The sequence below is a fragment of the Anabas testudineus genome, chromosome 12 (assembly GCF_900324465.2).
Source record: "Anabas testudineus chromosome 12, fAnaTes1.2, whole genome shotgun sequence".
NCBI lineage: Eukaryota > Metazoa > Chordata > Actinopteri > Anabantiformes > Anabantidae > Anabas > Anabas testudineus.
Window position 1 is genome coordinate 1962198 of NC_046621.1, and position 20673 is coordinate 1982870.

General features: G+C 41.9%; 1 protein-coding gene across 1 annotated transcript; it reads right to left on the bottom strand.

The window, feature by feature from the left end:
• Positions 1–7464: 7464 nt before the first annotated feature.
• On the bottom strand, positions 7465–13187 carry npy8ar (neuropeptide Y receptor Y8a). Its single transcript, XM_026355802.1, has 4 exons — positions 12787–13187; positions 12273–12514; positions 9924–10070; positions 7465–9776 (listed from the first exon to the last, which is right to left on the bottom strand). Exons 1-4 carry the CDS (start codon positions 13093–13095, stop codon positions 9323–9325), a joined length of 1152 nt encoding a protein of 383 aa, XP_026211587.1. The 5' UTR covers positions 13096–13187; the 3' UTR covers positions 7465–9322.
• Positions 13188–20673: the final 7486 nt, after the last annotated feature.

The following is a 20673-nucleotide window of genomic DNA, read 5'->3' on the forward strand; positions in this document are numbered from 1 at the left end:
CTCGGATGTCTCTTCATTGATTCATTAGCTGTTTTAGTCCCTTTAACCTTTTTTTAGCAGCGAGAACACTCTTTTACATATTTGATGGTGTTTTGGTACATATCTTAAAATATAAAACATTATCACAACCAAGACAATCTTGAGATGTACTCCTGAAAAATGATGTCTCTCATCATCAGTAGCTGAATAAAATAGTCCAAGATAAAACAGGAGTGGGAAACTAAAACCATATGATGGGTGTTTTTGCTCAGGAATTAGTCACGTCCAGTGTTAGTGGAGGTCTAATGTCTTTATCTACACTTCAGCTGTGCATTATGTCTGGTAACCAGCAGATGTCAGTCTGACAACATCAGTGGATCAGGAACTGGGAGCAGGTTTACTGGGTCGACCGGGATAAAAATAACAAGAATAATAGATAATTATTAATCATTATTAATAACAGCATCAGCACAAACAAACAAAATAAACAACAACAAAACAATTCAGATCGTCACACAGCTGAAACGACGTCTCTATAAAACAGATTAAACAGAAACTGAACATGATTTATAACAGAACTGTTGGATTAGACGGACTTAGTTTGACCTAAGTGGAGCTAATAAACAGACCACTGAGTGTTCTGTTCATGTTCTGTTCATGTTATGAAGAGATTTTAAAACAGGCTACACTGGTACTATTACATCTTCTACTAATAATGATACTGACTGATGGTTTCGGGTTCACGGTCACACACTCAATGATGTTTATCATTAGTTAAATTTGACATAGGAACAAAGTTACAAAGTAAAGGGATCTTCTTCATGTGAGCTCTTTTTGTTAGACGCTCTACAGAACTAATCCAGGATCAGTTTGACAGTAAGAAGAACAAACTCCACTTAAATTCTCTGATCCTTTACTCTGTGACTTCTCTGCAGAGCCTCAGTGAATTCTCTGTGTGTAGGCTGCACACTGTCACTGATTCATACTGGAAGAAGTAATATCTGAAAAAGCTCAGCAATACATACAAGTATTGATAATATTAGTGAAATATTAGGATAATATTAAACATTAAATAATAAATCAGTGATGTTTGTTCGGTTTTAGTTTTAAGTACAGAACCGTCATTTAATATACATTTAGTTTTTTGACACTTTTATCCAAACTGACTTACAAGTGAGGTACAAGGCAAGCAAAATACCATTTCCTAAATAAAATATAAAGATGCATATTAGTCCCTGTTTATTTATGGAATAAAACATGAATTATGGATTCGAGATCAGATAAAAATCAGCATCCCTGAGAAATGATAACTAGGGGCAACAAACGTGTGAAGTGAAGATCTGAGAGTGGAAGTCAGCAGGTGGGAAAGCTGAGGAAGTCATTTGATCGCTGTTCCCCGTCTGTTTCTGCTTCCTGACCGTGAAATATTGAGGAAACTGACATTTAACTGTCTGCTGACATGTGACTGGAGGTGTGTTTGGCACAATGATACGCTGCAACTGTGCTCTCTTATCGTTTCTTTTGGGATGTATTGGGTCCTCCTGCTGAGCCCACAGTCTCTGTGGGACTTGAAACCTCTGGCAAGGAAGCATCACCGCACAGGTCCACCAGGCACAGGTCCAAAGCCCTGAGGGGTCAGAGCATGTGTATGACGTGAATATGAATATTTCCTGTTTGAAGGTCACATCAGCTCGTTCCAGATACACACAATGATCACAGAAGAGACGATCAGTGAGGACACATGGCAACTAGAAACAGACACACACTGACCACAGAGGAGACCAAAACGACCTTTATGAGAGACAACATGGCAAACAGCGATAGACTAAATGAACAGCCAACTCAGCTGTACTTCTTATTGCATCATATCAGAATATATAAAATGACGGGATTGACACATCTTACAGTGCCCTCGTTCATTATTAATTATCTGAAATGATTTTTAATTTCAGTCACATATTCTTTGAGTGTGTGTGATCCCGGACTCTGATTGGATCTGGTCCAATTTCTGTTCATTTATTCAATTGAGCTTCTGTCTCTTCTGTCCGACACGCCTCTCAATCCAGGATCTCGGCCAAACTCGAAGCTGTTTTCCCTCCTTTTTGACCTTTTTAGCACAAATGTCAGTGCATTTAGACAGAACAAGCTGTTGGTTGTCATCCGTGTGTTCTGCTATGAGAACACTTGGCGTTCTCTGTGGGTTTGTGAGGTTGTCTAGCTACAGAGCTGGTTCAGTGTGTTGTGTGTCTTTAGGTTTGTTGCTTTAACATCAACTCTTCAACATCTTCAACTTCTAGCTTATTGAACCATGCGCCATCTTTCCTAATCAAAGTATTTCACATTGTTTTGCAGGATGTTCACTGATTACAGCCTCATTTCAGGATGAAGCCCGTTGGAGGTCTTGTTGTTTTCCATTAGCCGAATATTATCGCCTGCTAAGTAGCTCTCTGTATGTACAGTGTGTGTGTGTGTGTGTGTGTGTGTGTTTATGCATGACATATCATGATTTGTGCAGGTGCATCAGAGAAATCCTGCTCAGCTCACTGACTTGCTGTCAAATGAATCCCGGTGTCTGGCTGCACACTGGTTTCCTGTTCTGAAATCACACCCTGATTGAATTACCTGCCACTGATGAACGGTGCCGCACCACTGCTGAGTCCCCTTCCCCCTGAAATATTTCACGCTTTGTATTCCTGGGCAAATGTTCACTGCAGGAAAACCAGACCGCCAACTTAAAACCATTTTGACTGACAGCTCTTGATAAACATGTTGATTCCACTTGACAAAGGTGAGTTGGTTTTCTACACCAGTGCACCTGCGAGTGTCAGTGTTCCAGTCGTGGCCCTGTCCTCTGTTTTTCTTTCCTTTCCAGACTCTCCCTCTGTTCCTGATCACCTGACTGGGTTCCCGCCTACCTACACACACCTGTGTCCCATCTTCCCTCATTACCTCCCCTGTGTATAAATGATTCAGACTGCTACTTGTATTTCACACAGTTTCAACTTAACACAGTTTTCTAAATGTAAAATTATGTTCGAGTAGAGTTTGGTCACGTAGGTCCAACTTTAATCATGATTGTAATTAATAATATGAGCTAAGAAACCAAATTAAAGAAGAATCCAGAACAGAACAATGCGGCTCAATCGGTGCTCCAGTCCTTTGTGTTCCTCCTGTGTACCTACATTTAATTACCAGTAGAAACGAGTATTTTACTTGTGTCTAGTTCAGACAACAACATGACTCTGTCAATCACCGGCTGTATTATAAAGTGTTTCCATCAGTCCTCCTGTCGTGTGAAACAAGGTTTTCTTCTGCTAAGCCGAGGGTCTCCTTAGGGGGAGAGGATGGAGACAAGAGCAAGAGTAAATTAGTAAATGAATCCATACAATGTGAGATCATCACAGTAGTTTTAATACATTTTTAATTAACTGGGTTTCAGCTCAGTTTCTTCTTGTGTTTGCTCATAAGGAACTAAAACTAAATAAAGCACCACATGCACAGGCACCACCTAAAAACTCATCGTCCGTAATCTTCAATTCAAATAACTTTGGTCGACCACCACAGCGAAGTGATTTACTGGATTGTGAGTTTCCTCAGAAGACACCACCAGAGACGGCTGCTCTAGTTAATAAATGAGTTGCACTGTGTGTTTCTGCAAACTCTAACATTGAGATACAGGAATTCAAACCCCGTGGGTTTAACAGAAGTGCCTAACAGATGTGGTAAAAAGATAAAAGTGCAACTTCATAAGGCAGTTGAAAACTCTACAGCTATGACATAACACTTTAACATTATACAAATTAATTATTAATATTGTAGTGCGTACAGTTTGTGTGCTGTTTAGCGCTTCCTAAGTCTAATTTAAGAGGCAAAGCGATGGAGGGGTACCTGCAGGTATGTGTGCATGTGCTTGTGTGTTACTTCCAGCACTCAGAGCAGAGTTTTTCGTTGTTGTTAATGATTTTATTTAAATGAAAGTTGCCACTAAAAAGAGTCCTGGAAGGAATTCAAATCCCGGTGGAACTGCAGAGAGACACAGTATCTGCAAAATAAAGCTGAAAGGAAACAGAATAATGACACATTCAGAGCTGAACGTCCAGGCTGAGTAAGTAGAATATAAAATAAAAAGATGTAGCTCAACATCAAACAGATCCAGCTGTCAGCTGTTTAGCCTCTGCACACCAAGATGACTGGAGGACAAAATCCATTTGAATCGAGGCCTCGGTCTGATTTCCCTCAGGGGGAGGGGGAGTCCAAATGTGTCCTGTCCAGCTATGACCTAGCTCGTCTTCCCTCCCCTTATCCCTCCAAACCTAAATTATAGAGACTTACTGTGGCAGCAGATTCTCTACTGAGGAAACGCTGCCACTGCAACCAGATGAGAGGAATTCCCAGAGACTGTGATTATCTCTGTTGGATGAGGAGACACTCTGAGTGATGATTTGTCGTGTTTGAAGCTGTGGTTTGTGTACTGTGATTCATGACGTGACAAGTGCACAGAGGTAAGATAAGATTTTCCCACCTGCTGTTGTGGAGGCAGCTTGCATAATACAGAAACAGAATCTGACACTGGTTGGATCAGCCCGCTTGGAAAACAGCAGCACTGAAGTGCAGAGGGATTTGCTGGGCTTTCGTTGGGTGAGTCACTTTGCATACATTAGCATTAGTTTGATTTATAAAAAGACTAAACAGGGAGATGAACAAAGGGAATTTAACGGGAGAAGCTCATCTGGGATTTGATTTCAGAGGAGAAGAATCAGACAAAAACGCTCAGCTGAAGTTAGAAAGTGAGGAGAACAAACGCAGAGAGATTTTCCTTCTTTTTCTCTCGCTGCTTGTGGTCGAATGGTAAAACTGGAAGCACTGCAGTCTGCCCCCCGTCTCCCCACATCCCCTGTTTCCTTGGTTACCTGTGATGGCAGACACACACACACACACACTGAGTGAAGGAGCATTTCACCAGGCCGCCACTGAAAAAGCAACAATTAGACTGTCACACACACAGTTATGTTTTCATGGGGACCTGCTTTTTATCAGGGTCCTGCAAGGTGACTCACACACACACACACACACACACACACACACACACACACACACACACACACACACACACACACACACACACACACACACACATATGCACAGGACATTTATTGACATAATGCATTCCTTCACCTCTTACCCCAACCTCCTAATTCATGCAAATGCAGTGAGTCACTAAGTCGAATCAACAGGCTGCTGGGTCCCAACCAACATTGTCATGACTCTAAAATTAGCACTTTCACTGCAAGTATTAAAGAGGAAACGTTTTACGTTCAGAGATTTTGAGATTTTAGAAATCTGGCAGCACAACATTCATTCGAGGTCACCTGATGGATATTAGACCAAGTTTCAGCCAGATTTTGGCTACGAGCTCCTGATGATCGGTGCCACTGATGCTGGAGGACAGGCCTTTGTGTGTCTTCTCTCCTCCCGACTCCTGCAGACTCCTGTCTGCGTACTGTCGGCTGTCTGAGCAGACAGAATTGAGCTGTTTGGATACAAATGCATCCTCTGCCTGACGTCAGCACTCAGCAGAGGGCGAGGCAGAGCAGAGTCAACACTGCTTTGTTCACTCGGGCATCGCCGGTCATGTTTCCTGCAGTCAGCGGGGCCTCCAATTGAACCAGTTTGTCACCTGCAAATTTCAAATCTGGCCCCAGTCGACTCACATCAAGCTGCTCAACAGGCAGGAGGACTGATTTCTCTGTCCCGCTGTGTGCTGCTCTCCTAAACAACCTGACATGGTTTCATTTGCTGTGACACATGTCTGCTGAACTGAGATTGATTGTAGATTTACATCTTCTGAATTGCATTTGTGGACACGAACATTTAAATAGCAAAGAAAAAGAAGCATGTTAAAAGTTGGAGTCATATTTTTAAGTTATAAATGACCATGGTTACCAAATAATTTACATAATATAGTTCATTAATACAGACTAATTGGATGAATTAGTTAATTAAAAACGTGGTAGATTTATTAGTAGCTTCGTTTGAGAAACATGTTACAGAGGGGGACACATTAAGTGCAGCTGTGAACTGCTTGGTCCAACTGAGCAGCGTCCATTCCTGCTCTGTAGCACAGATTAATGAATCATGTTGATTGAGAAACTTCACCATTAAAACCTTTTTTAAAAACTTGTGAGTGAACCTTCTGTTCTAGGTTGCTGTGTAAAATATATTTTCACACTGTGCCTCTGATAATAATAATCTTGTAAATGGTTGATCAAGCCCTTTTAAATCCCCATCAGATGCAGCCTTATGTCGAGCCCAGCATCCATCTGCTGAGGTTGACCTCAGGGGACTTTGGACAATATTTCACACAGGGGGAAAAATAAGTCTGTCCGTATGTTCCAGGCCCGTTTAGAAACCAAAATCAAAGTCTGCTATAGTTTGGCCACATACTGGGAGGTGGCAGTAGAGGAGCGGTAGATTGGTGGAACTGACTGTGAGGACACGCAGCAGAAATATAAAACCACTCATGTCCAAAAAGCAGCAGGTCTCCCTTTGTCTCAGGTGTGCTCTTTTCAAAATTACAGTTTTTGTCCCTTTACTTTATTTAAACTTAATTGGATTTACTTAAGAAACCAGATCCTCACAGGAATATGAAGCTGTATGAGCAGAGTCAACACATTTTACCTCCCAGGCACCGTACTGCACAGACTAGGTCGATGGATTGTGTTGGGGTTGTGTGTATCTGACAGGACGCTCTGCAGACACTAATCAGAAGAGCTGAGGTCACTCGTTTTATGTTTTTATTTACAGGCAGCTTGCTTTTATTTTAAATGTAAATGCAGCATGACTTCCTAACAGTGAAGGTAAATGACATTTTCAGAGTTAACTTCATTTAAAACCATCTTTTCAGATCGTAACTTCATGTATCTATGTATCTTATGATGTATGTGTCAAGGTTTAGTTCACGTTTTCATTTCTCCTCTGCACACACACACTTCTTGACCAGGACTCTGTCTCACAGCCAGCTCACCTGTTCCACATTAGTTCATCAGTCAGTGTATACCAGCCTAGTTCCCACAGCCAGTTGCCAGTTTGCCTACTGATACTCCTCCACTGCAGTGATCCAGTCCTGGTTGCCTTATGTCCTGTTTTGCTTTGGACCTGCTGTTCACACTTTTGTAATTAGCTCCAACCTGTGACTCCGAGTTCACCCACCTGCTGCAGATAGATGAACTGAACTGGTACACATCATGTTTGTTGCTGCTTCACTATAGTCTAAGCTCGGTTTGCTAAAATGTCATGTCTTTCTTTTTATGTATTTTTCTTTCCAATTTCAATGTTTAAGTCCAAATTCCAGTTTACCAGACAACTAGACACACATATTTCACACATCCTGTTTAATGGTCATGGTCACAATGAAGCTGACAGAGAATTCAGCAGAAACAGAAAATGACCCAAACTCATTAAACACACACACTTAAACTGCCCGGTGTCCCAAATACTTCTCCAAGGTAATGGAGGATAATAATGAAACGGTGTCCTGCTGCATCCCTCTACTTCTATATGAATATATAACACTAATGTATTAAATAAAGACATGGAGGATCACAGCTGTGTTTAACAGCTCGTATAATACTGGGCTTATTTTATTTGTGACTTTGTGGAGATCAGATCACATTTTTCTTGCAAATGTATGTAAATGAAGAAGCAAATCCAAAAGGAAGCTGTTAATGGAAATAAGTTGAACTGAAGTGGATACTGTAAAGGTCCATTACATTATGGAGTATTTTTAGCAGTATGCAGTGAATACTCAACAGAAAAGAAAGAAGATGACAGTTTACACTGAAGACACAACATGTGTTAGTTGTTTTTGAGACCACGGGTTCATTACATGAACTGAGCTGGAAGTAGATTCGGGGAACTGGACCATGAACCAAGAAAAACCAGGAGTTGTACCCTGGACACTCTTGGTGGTCTTTAGGTCCGATAACTGCTACGAGATATACTGAGGCCTCAGTATTAGAAACATTCAGACAAAGTTTGGCTTCATTCAGAACAGTAAGGCTGAGTAGAGGGCTTCAGTAATAACAACACACTCACACACTTTATTGTATTTGTAACCCAGCCGCTCTAAGAGGACACGATCCATTCATATGTTTGAATATTGATTATAGCATATTCATCATCACAAACGTGAAGAGTCTGAGTTTATAACACATTAATGTTAAGCAGCCTCGTTAATCTCCACTACACTTTACAAATGCTCACTAAGGCATGCTTATCAGAAGTAGCCTATATTGTTATATCATTTACACTTTTCCAGTTACAAATAAACCATGTACATGTGTCAGCAAGCGGTTCCCATTTCCTTCAGGTTTATACGCTCAATTCTCCATCACCTATAGTTTCTTATCAGTCAGTTCAACCCAGTCCAAAAACTGCTCAGTAACTATGTTTATGTTTGTGTCTTTATTAAGAAACCACTGATTTTTATACTTGCTTCCTATGTTTCTAGCTTCAGGGAGTACATGTATATGATATATGGTGTTAAACCTCCTCATTTTAAAACATCTCTCTGTTTTTAGCTGTAAAGTTTTTTCTTTCCAGATAATATCATTTGGTAAAAGTCTTTAACCATTTGATTTAAATTAGCTAGATAGGTAGTAATAAGTTGGTGTAACCTGGTAGCTCCCAACATTGATGGTAAATAAAGACCATTTTCCAGCCTATGTCGTGAACCCATCAGAAAAAACAGGAGGCTACATACCTTACTGAAAATATGATCTTGCTATGTTGCTGGGTACCAGCATTGAATAGTAATTATTCTAACTTGTAGTTCCATCTCATACAGCTACTGCTCGTAAAAAAACATGAAAACAATGGGATAAAATGAAAATCGAGGACTGAGACAATCGTCATATCAGGTGAACACTTCCTATCAGGTAAGATTTCAAACTGTCTGCTGTCGTTTTAAGCTTGTGTCCAATAGTTTCCTCCTGATCTCTCTGAGCAACATATCCTACAGACAATATTTAACCTTAGCTGGTATGAAATGTGCGCTACAAATACAAGCATCTTTGGATGATCCTCACTGATCCTCACTCTAATTCTTTCTCGGCCTCTTTATCTTTTCCTGTTTCTGCCCAGTCAGCACAAATGAAATGAGCTGCCCCACTGCATCAGGAAAGTTTTGGCAATGCAGTAAATTTGAAGCACTACTTGTCTTGCTCGTTCGCCTCAGACTCTCAGACGGCTGTTTGTGATCAGTGTGTTGCACACTGTCCCAGCTGTCAGCCACTCACAGGCAATTTGCCTGCCAGCCGCTAATCAGACGGGAGTCCTGCAGGGCTCAGCAGGTGTTAGTCGGAATCGTTTTTGCTGGTATTGCTGAGCTGATCTCGGGTCTAGGTGAGGAAATGCACACTGATCCCATCCTGTTGAGAGACGTGGCCTTCGTTGTGCCCTCGCTGCCCACAGTGGAGAGAGGAAAGGCCTCGTAGCTCTCTGCTGTCTGGTTGCCACACTGGCATCGCTGCAGCGTCGACTTCAGCTCCCGCTGAAAGTTGCTGTTGAGGAAGCCGTACACCACGGGGTTAATGCAGGTGGAGGCCATCGCTGTTAGATGGCAAGCAGAGAAGACGGCGTCGTGCTGGCAGTTGGGTAGAGCCTGATGGTGCCAGTCAAACACCGTGTTGAAGACATTCAGCGGCAGCCAGCACAGAGCGAAGGCTATGACGATGGCCAACAGCATGACGTTAATCCTCTGGGTTCCTCGAGTCCTCCTGCTGCGCTCCAGCATGTCCCTGCACAACACAGCAGGAGCCCAATTGTCAATCAGTTAATTCCCTGTGAAGCATCACTGCAAACCAAAGGCAGCATTATACCACAACATAGGAATGCCCCAAAACTTTATTTTGGTATAATAGAATATGATTCTGTCACACGCTGACCTGCGTCGTCTCAGGCGTAGGAAGATCCTGAGGTAACAGAGCAGCACCAGCAGAAGTGGCAAACAGTACTGGAAGAGCAGCAGCGATGTTGTGTAGGCGAGACGATGCTTTTCTGACGGCCACAGCTCCATGCAGATCAAATGATCCCTTAGACAGTACAGAGAGGACAGGAGAGAGGACTGAATATGACATTAACCTCCTCACTGTGACACTTATGTTAGACAGCACTGCTGTGCTGATGTCAGTCTCAGCATCTCATTAATCTTTTCATCAGTGTTTCAGAGGTTTGCTGCTCATATACAAGAGATAAATTAGTCAGATCTGACTCTTGTTTCACCTAAATATTGATAAAATGTTCATCTGACGCCTGCAGCAGCTGCTTGAAACTACTGTAAAAGGTATTTATACAGTAAACTGCTGATGTAATCAGCCATAAGAAAGTGATCTGAAGTTGATCTGACACAGAGGCTGCAGACGCTTTAGTAAGACCACAGGCAGGTTTAGTTTTAGTCTGCTAACAAAGTAATCAAAGAATGAGCTTCAATTAACTGCTGTACCCTGATAAATAGTACTGTAGCTTAGCTAATCACTTGCAGTTAAATTCCTCACAGCAGAGCTGGCTGTGATGAAGCAGAACAACACATCAATGAACTGAACTTTCCTAAGTTAACTTAGTAAAGTAACGTAATTATAAGATCTGGGAGGAAATACATTTTTGTTGAGACGTCGTACATCGAACCACAGTTTGTCTCATTTTCAATTTTCTGATGTAGGACAGTAAATTACTCCTCTCCTTATTCTCGTCTAACATGTTTCCAAATCAATGTGGTTTTTTTCAAATAATAAAAGGGGAGTCTGGCCTTCAAGGCTTCAACATCAAAGTCAGTTTTAAAATTCATCAGACGTCCAGGCTGTGAGAAAATTGGCTCCTCTTTGTCTTCACCTTTTAACTCACTGACACAGCTTCGTCTGGATCAGGTGCTGTGTGAGTGTGAGTGCCGTGGCTCTGAACGAAGCTGTAGGAACATTTAAATAACACACGGTGACAAAACAAAGTGTTCCACGTCTAAACAGGATGACAGACGAATGGGATGGGTTGGGAAGTTGGTAGCTTTTCAGAATAAAAGTCAAGGATCCCACAACATCCGCAGTCACAGAGGATTCAGCAGCTACATGTTTCCAAATCAGCTGCAGCAACGTGTAAAAACACCAGGATCAACGTGGAGAACTGTAGGAGGCCGAAGAGCGACAAGGAGGAAACAATGAATTATTCTACAGCTGAGTGCCACAAAGCACCAGAGGCGTTAGGTTTCAAATGGAGTGGATAATGCACTAAAACATGTAATTACCATATTAACACATATACACTGTAATCTCAGTGTGTTTTAAATGACCTAATATTGTTTTACAGTAAAACAATATCCACACTGGGTGATGATTTATTTATTATACAGCATTAATCATTATCTGGTTGTCGATGCTCGAGGTCTGTTAACCTTTTTTATTGCTGTGTTTATTAAGAGCGACTCTTGGGCGTAAGAGCATCTGTATCTGCTGATATTTTCAGAAACATCGCGGAGCTCTCCCAGAAGAACAACAACAGAACATATTCTCTATAAATTAGAAATTAAACTGTGCTTTTCAGGTTAGGTCTCTGTCTTAGCTTATTAGAATAAGGCAGAAGAGTGATACACAAGAAGCAAAGAAAAGATGTGGAGTAAGACGTGCAGTCGAGTCTTTGTCTGACATTGAACTGTGGAATTTGTGGTTAGGGTTAGGGTTTCATTTAAATATTCTGGATCTGCAAAGAATCTGTGCACATGATAAATTAGAGCTCAGTTAAATTGCCCTGTGTGCAATAAGCCACTGTCTGAGCAGGAAGAAATGAACAAGTTCACCCCTTATAAAAACCTCACACATCAGGGCAAACAGGTTTGACACCTCCAGAGGAAAATAGTTGGACAGTGTCTGCACTAATACTAACTTTATGTATAGGGGACCTTTGTTTATCACGCAGCCTCAGGTCAGGGTAGATCCTGTATAGAGGGTCTCATGTCAGACCCTCTATACATGTGATATATTTCTTATTTGGAAGTTGCTGAGCTAGTTAAAAGTTAAAAGCTAACATAGGTAAAATGACCAGAAACTGATGCAAAATGATCACAAAGAGAGGAAAAACAACCCAATGGATACATAAAACAACAGAATTATGAAAAATAACCAGAAATCGTACACAAAACATGCAAAATAAGGAGTGAACCAATCAAAAACAGACAGAGACAGACCAAAAAAAGATGGAAAACAACCCCAAGACACAAAGAGGCCTAATAAAGTATAAAAGACTGTCACCTAAAGGGGTTAGCGGGCAGACTGATGTTCTGGAATGGGTCATTAGTGAGGATGTTGAAGGAGAGGAAGGGCAGAGAGATGAAGCAGGCCACCAGCCACGTCAGCCCCACAGCCAGGTAGGAGTGTCCTGCAGCAGGGGACCAGCCGGTGGGGTGGAGGATCAGCTGGTGACGCTCGAGAGCGATCAGCACCAAGGAGAAGACGGAAACTGTCACTGACATGCACTGAATGAAAGGAGTCACCTGAACAGGCAAAGACAAACACACTTGAACTAGATTTGGAAATTTTAACACACTTTTCCAGTCAGACTGAAATGAATCATCTGCTTTTTATGGTTTTAGAAAACAAATCTTTCTGTTTGCAGGACTGCATCCACATGTTTAACCTCTCAAGTAGTTTCAAAGAATCGTGTGTAGAGAAGAAATGCTTTTGTCTTGGACTGTAAGGTTTAACAGCCCATGTTAACAGAGTGTGTGTGTGTGTGTGTGTGTGTGTGTGTGTGTGGTCCACTAACCTTACACAGGGCCTCTCCCAGCACCCAGCGGTCCATCAGTGTGTATATGACGGTAACAGGCAGACACACCACACACATCAGGATGTCTGAGCACGACAGGTTGGCGATCAGGATGTTGGTGACATTGCGCAACTCCTGTTGCCGGGCGATGATGAACACCAGGCCTGCGTTTCCAAGCAACCCAATTGCTATAACAGCGCTGTACGCCACGATCAAGAAAGTCGCCCCGCCTACCGAGGGTGGGCACTGGGATGTTTCTGCCCAATCAGAGGCCTCCCACATACTGGGGAGGCTGCTGTCGTTGGACATGGCAGGGTGAGGATGAGAAGGGGAAGGATGATGAGAGGGGTCAGAGTTCAACAGGACCAGAGCCCTGAGGCTGCTGCTGAACTTCTCCAACAAGTAAATATGTACTGCCAGGATGAGGAAAGCACAGCGGAGAGCAGCTGATTTACAGTTTCTTTGTGCTGAGACCTTCACTAAGCAATTTGCAGAAGATGAATGTTTGTGACTGAGGAGAGAGTCAAATAAAGACGTTGTCCTCTTTTTCCTTCACTGTCAGGATCCCAGTGGATCAGCTCAGCACCAACGTTTTCCTGCAAAGGACGGAAAAAACAAGAATAATGAATGAGGTGAAGGACTCTCAGCGGACAACTGAAGCAGTCAGAGGTGAAGACAATGAAAGGAAATGAAGAGGGGCTGTGTAGGGGAACGACTGTGACGGAGAAGTGCGATCAAAACACTTCCTGTCTTTTCTCATATAGTCCAGTTCACCAGGGACAAACTCAGAATTAGTCGTTGAAATATTGAGATTGAGTTTGACGGTTGAATTCATCACATAAGTGCTGTGTTTTCAGTAGAAAAGCTGAATCCCTGACTGAGAGGCTGCTCACTTCAAAGCCACCGAACAGTCACACTCTGTGCTGCACAGAGAGAAGAGCTCGACAGCTGAAGGCAGCAAAGACTCACCGAAATCAGTGCACAAAGAAATATCAGCACACTTTTTATCGAGAGCTGCAGTGACAGTTCCACTTTCAGGTTCTCCACGGACGTTGGTGTCAAAATGTCTCATAAATTACAAATTGATGGATACGTGTACGTAAAAGTTCCTTTTGCTTCAGCTTTGCTTCTTTCCAACAGAACAACAAAGCAACTTTTGGCTCTGAGAGAGTTGTTTGATTAAGAAACATTGCAGCATCTTCTCCTGCTGGCACAATGCTCACCCACTGATTACAACACTCATCAAACCCTCACTCACATTAGCATATACGTACACAGACATGGATACAATTGGTTGACAGGTGCTCTTTCCGCTCACTCTGCCAGCCTCCCTCTCCAGAGATCTGTATTTGTCTCTCCCACTCGGAATTAGTTTCTCCTCCAACAGCCTTTATGGGCCCCGAGGGACCAGGCAGCCAAAGAATGACACACACTTGCAGGTGTTATAGCGCAGATACACTGACTCATTTGCACCATCCGCCCGCTTGTGGTAACACTCATCAAAAAGCTCGCTGTCTCCCTGCTCCGTCTCTCTTGCACCAGCAGGCGCACACATGTCTGTTTACCTGAAGGAACTGCACTGTACAACTGTGAGGACAATAATCCTGCAGGCGTTTCAACACAGTCGCAACGTAAAAGTTAAAAATGTGAAATTAAACAAGTGTTTACTGTGGAAAAAGTAAAAGAAACAGTGCATTTAATGGGTACAAGGTGAATTATTTCACACTATTTTCACAGTGAATTACAGTAAATCATGCCATCAAACACAGTAACTGTGAAAACATTAAATCAGCACTGGAATCTGAAGCTTTTATGTTTATGCAACTTTAAATCTTTTGTTATACAGAAATCAGTCTTTGTTATGTATTCTGAAATTCCATGTAATGGCATTTTATTCCACATGATAATGGGACCTTAGTAGTAAATGTTTGATTTTTCTGTTCATTTTAATGTAATGTTGGGTTTTTGTTGGTTGTTTGATTTAAACTTCAGTGTCCTCCGTACACTCAGCTCAGAGTAGCATGTGAATCGAGCTGTGGTGCATCTTTTAATACAGTTTGATTTCTAAGTGCTTTTACGGAGGATGATCATCAGATATACACTTTCTGAAGTCAAGAAGTCACACTGAGTCTTATTAATATGTATTTCCTGCCTGTGTGTTCAAGTTAAGTGTAATTCTAGACTCTAGTTCACCTCACACAGTTTATTCACTGTTAGTTCCTGCCAAAACTAAAGATAACTATTGATTCTAACCTTAATGCTAATATTATCTTAACAAAACCACACAAAGACAGAGTGTACTTTGCACATTTATGACTCAGTTTTGTCAAAGATGTAAATATTTTCACGTTGGGATATGAACACACTTAACCACACTGATATATTACAATGCATGTGAGGATGGTGGGAAGCTGAAGACAAACACACAAGCACCGGTATCATGCAAACCTCTGTATTACATAACAGTGAACTTAAGAGGCATCATTTGTTTTAATTATCAGGAGATCCAGTAACCTACATGACATGAAATTTCACAGACATGTAGGAGGGCAGAGGTTGCCCAGGGCTCTGCCACTTCAACCTCTGCTGCAGTTTAAATAATTCTGTGGGACTCAGAATACATTATAGTATTTTATTCATGTTAGATGTGGCTAAAATAGTGGCTGTGTACCCAAAGCTGGACATAACTTAGAAAGACGAGGGTAGTGAGGAGATCAGAGAGAGGAGACAGATCAACTATTGGACAGTTAAGGAGGATGGACATGGACAGATCCTCTACAGTAGATGCTTAGCTGCACCTTCTGCTGGATGATAAGCTATGACCGACCTGTTTACCAAATGAAATGGTTTGATTGTAATGTATTGATTTAATTGAATGTATTACAGGTTCAAGTCACTAGTTTAGGCCAATAGCATTTAATGTTTTAGTGTTTTTTACCTTTATCGACAATGAAGAGAGATGAAGACGAAGGCGCTGTTACCGTGTTTTGTGTAAAGTGTGAGTGTTACGGCTGCAGAGATATAAATAACTTCACTGTTTTCTGAGTGTGGAACTGGGGCAGCCTGCTACCAGTGTTACTTAATCCGTTTTGGATTAAATTACATCATGGCTTACTTTAAAATGAAAAAGAGAAGAACTGCCTAGTCATTGAGGATTCAGCTGCTCCTTTTAGTTTTGGTTTTTACTTTGCGTCTTTGACTTTTGCACGCACAGTATGCAGACAACACTGCCTGTGGACCTGCAGCATCTTCTGTCTTTGCCCCGTTGCAGGACACAGATTGCTGAAATGACCGGTTGGACAGCGTGGGTGAAATGATCCTTGAGGTTTAATGTCTGTTAGGATTTAAAGTGTCTTTGCAGCTGGCGGGAGAATAACTTCACACAATGCGTACGGAGCTGGGAGGGGTGAGAGAGAGAGCGGCTCCAGCAAAGAATAGCAGGAGAGGACGAAGTCAAGGACAAAATGGCACAAAGAACAGGAAAATCTCTGCTTGTGTGCTTGGCACATTGCTGCAGATGGCACATTCACACTTCTTGCTCTGACTGAATTTGACTGTCACTTTCCATCACACTGGACAGACTGTTATGTTCCTGAAACATGCAACGAGTACAGATCTGTATCTTTTCATAAAGGACTGAACCTGATTATGATTTATGTATACAAAGGATATATAGTCAGGGTTTTTCTGAAATGACACATTAGCATTAAGAATGAGAGATGAAATTATAATGCACAAGTCGAAAACACTAATTTCAAAGTCCTTTAACGTCTCCTTCAGTCACTTGTGATTGCAATCTGGACGCCATGCAAAAACCGTGGGAGTATATACACAGCCTGATTTCTTCAGCAAACAGCACAGCAATGATCCTGCACACACACACACACACACACACACACACACACACACACACACACACACACACACACACACACACACACACACACACACACACACACACACACTTATCTCTTTCTCCTGTTTTTTTTTTTCTATCTTATGCAATCCAACACAGCAGAACAGGCTGCTGGAGATCAAACAAGATACTCGTCAACAACTGCATCCTCTCTGGTTACAACCATCCCCACCTCCTCTGATGCTACTTCAAAGTTTCCAGAGTCACAGGCTTATCTGAATAAGGTCTGCTGGCAGCCTGATCTGGTTTTAAAACAAGTCTGTGACATTAATCCCTCGAAAAATTGTTTACTATTGAGCCGATCTTAATCGCAGCACTAATAAATCTCACATCGAGTCTGACAAATACTGAAGCCTCTGAATCCAATTGCTTTGATGCTTTCATTATAAAACCATTTAGTCTGGCATGACTGCAAATTAGGCAAAAAATAATACTGCTTTAATACTCATTGATGTGATTATTGTTTTGTTTTGGGTGAAAGAGGATTGTAAGGGTGTTTGTTACACTGCTAAAGGCAGCTGCAAGGTGCTAATCTGTGCTCAATCTACCAACAGCTGAGAGATAAACAGAATTAGCATGCAAATAGATGTGGAAGTGACTGTTTCATTTTTAGAGGGAACAGGAGTCTCTCTGATTGTGTCTTGTCCCTCTGATAACACAGATTTCATGTTGGACCTTCTGTTGATTTCTGCAAACTTTTGCAAATCAGATTAGTTTCCAGTGTTCATTTCTGTTTGTTGCCATGACGGCGTGATGAACGAGGACCCCTGTCCTCCTCCTGGTTACACAGGGAGGGCTCATGATGATTAATGATGTTTCCATCAAATGCAATGCCACGTTCCAACGTGTCTCATGTTATCAGCTTTCACACAGGGACCTCACGCTGTGGTAATAGCGTTGATCTTCACATCAGGTTTCATCCTCGAGGTATTAGCCCTTGGAAATCTTCGGCAGATCTCCTGAAGCCCGACATGGGGAGTGTGTTAATGCCTGCAGAGCAGAGACAGGAAGAATCTGCTCAGCCATTCATCCAGCAGATGGCAGGTCAGTCATGGACTAAAGCCTGGCAGACTGGTCCTGCCAAGGGGGCAAGCAGCCCTGGTAGCTAGTGGCCTTTGCTCCCTGTTATAATCTGATAATCACCATAACTGTATCACAACATATAAAGGAAGACAGGTGGGGTGTGTAAGAGGGAGAGGGGAGATAAAGTAGGACTATAAAGTAATCCTCTTCATGACTTTGACACTGTCTCTGGCCCTCATCTCACGAGTTAATTTAGAGGGTATTATGTCAGAGCTCCAAGTAAGAATCAGTCTGAGTATATGTGAAAGGCAGACAGAGGAAAACAGGCGCGCACACACACACACACACGCACACACACACAGATCTGATGTAACGGTAGTCGTTCCATATTCATAACACATGTTTATTGATGAGCTGCCTAATTGGCCCAGAAGACCAGAGAGAGACGGACTGAGAAAGGATGTGAGACTACATTTATTTACTACGGTGTGCGAGCAGCATCCAGCAGCGTGTCAACACTTGGACTGATGCTCGGCTTTGACACTTTTGGCTGTGCCATCAGTCACTCTTGCATCCATCCTTTCCCTCTTTATAAATAGATTGGAAATGACTAGAAGAATAAGTAGAACAATCCTCCCACGCTGTCGATTATTAACGAGAAGCGTGACGAGCCTTTCACAAACGCTCATGTCAGCGATCAATCTGCAAAATGAAGATATGCTGCAAGTATTGAGTCACCTTTTTTATTCCATGCATGACTGCACAGTGCAGACAAAAAGCCTGACAGCTGCATCACCATTTTCTCACCACAGCATCCCAAGATTTACATCTATATTGGGTGAATCTGCACCTCACAGTTTAAGCTGAATGCCAACTTTCAATGTCAGTGCAGGAACAAGTGTGTCCTCTGTATAAAAAGCCAGAGAGAGGTCAATTGTGTTGAGGTCGAGGTGACTGGACATGTGGTACATTCTAATTACGTTTTCCTTCTTAATGACACCTACTATGGTCTTTAACTAAACTCCAGCTGTAGTTTGACGGGCAGCAGTGGCACGGCTGGTGGAGTGGACATGTACTGACTGTAGCGTCTGTGGTTTCTGACCTGATTCCTGACAGACTGTGGACATGGTTAAACAAGACTTACTATTGTCTTTGTGAGATTGTACCTAGGTACTGCTGGTCCTGAGCTAAATCTAGCATCTGTATGCTAATATACTTATATACTCATAACTGGTATCCTATAATGTTTACCATGTTTAACATCTTAGTCTATCGGGTTGTTAGTTTAGGTAAAAATCAGAAGATCACCAGTCAGTAAAAGACTGATCATCCGGGGACAATGAATGATAACGACAAACTTTATAGATGGTGCCCTAGAGGATTAGGTTAGGGCATCATCAGAGTTGGTACAAACCTGTGAGTCGAATTTCATTGAGACATTTGGCTAAAAACATTATTTTAAACTGAACTAACTGCTACTGCCACCCTAGTACCACACTGGTTAAAATGTTGATTAGTGCAATTTTAAATATTGGCTGAACCAACTGATGCTGTCATTTGTTCCAGTGAGCAAAGTTTTTCCAACATGCATTGGGCAAAAGGTGGAGGGTAAATCCTGGACAGATGGTCCGTTTGCTGCAGACAGACTCACTGAAATCAAATCTCTGGGGAGTTTAAACTTTCAATTCATCTGTTTAAGAGTGTGGGAGGCAACGAGAGTCTGGCAGCAAACACAAACACTGAGCCTGAGTCAAATTAGCACCTAGCAGATCTGAATTTCACAGATTAGATGCATGTTTTCTTTTGTACCGCAGACCGATCAGTTACGAGCCAGTGGCCAATGTATAATTACAATTTAACAGACATATTGGTGACAAGAGTGAGACTGAGCAGGAATTGATGTGAGGCGACAGACTCGATTCACCACCTTTATTTGCAGAGCGCGTTCTCCATTGTTCAGAGCTGGCACACATCTCTCTGAGACACATTCATGGTCTGTACACATTTTGTCACACTCTCTGTGCTACAGTTTTTTTCTTCATATCAGAACATGTTGATTTCTGCCTGAAGAGCACTGTTACTTTATTTAATAAAGAATTTCTGCACTGAGGAGAATTCAGAGCTCTGATCAAACACATGATTCCTTTCACACAAGTACACAACTATTTAGCGATGTCCTTCCTTTAGGGTAATTCAATTTATAACCTCCCACTTGTCAGTCTACATCCAACTGGTACAGCCCTGACACAAACCAGTGTGATGCTATTTTGGTTGCCGACCATTAAACCAATGAACACGAGACAAGAGCTTCAATTCTCTTAAACACACACAGTAGATGGGTAAAAATGCAATTAGTGAGGATTTAATCAGCACTGAACCCATTTTCTGTGAAATGCAAATATACAAAAATAAACTTTTACCATTGATCAAAAACCTGTTGTATTAAACAGCGATAAAGGAATTACAATCAATAACTGTATTTGATATGACTGCAGTCATGCTTTTAAACACATCTTCATTTTTCCTGTTAGCTGAGGTGTGATTGATTCAAATGTATTTACACTTACGCATCATTCTCTAATTTCTGTGCATTTACTGTTATAAAAAAGATCATTCACAGAAGGTCTGAGCATGCACGACTATTCTGGGGAGGCTCAGCCAAACCGGTGACCTCACCGTGAAGTAGCAGCTGTGTCCGATTCTATCTGACACCTTATTTCTCAGAAACGTCCTATTTCAAATCCTGGAGGTTCTGGTTCTAAAACAAAAGTTTAGTGGCTCAAATAATTTATTTATTTAATGCAGGGTTGTGACTCTCAAACTCTATGACTCTTCACTATTATTGTCTCTGCAGAGTTCCACATTTTGCCACCAGTCAAGCTCACTCTGTTCCTCCACTTCACACACAAACCTATTTTGGACTTATTAATCGACCTGGCTCGGCCACA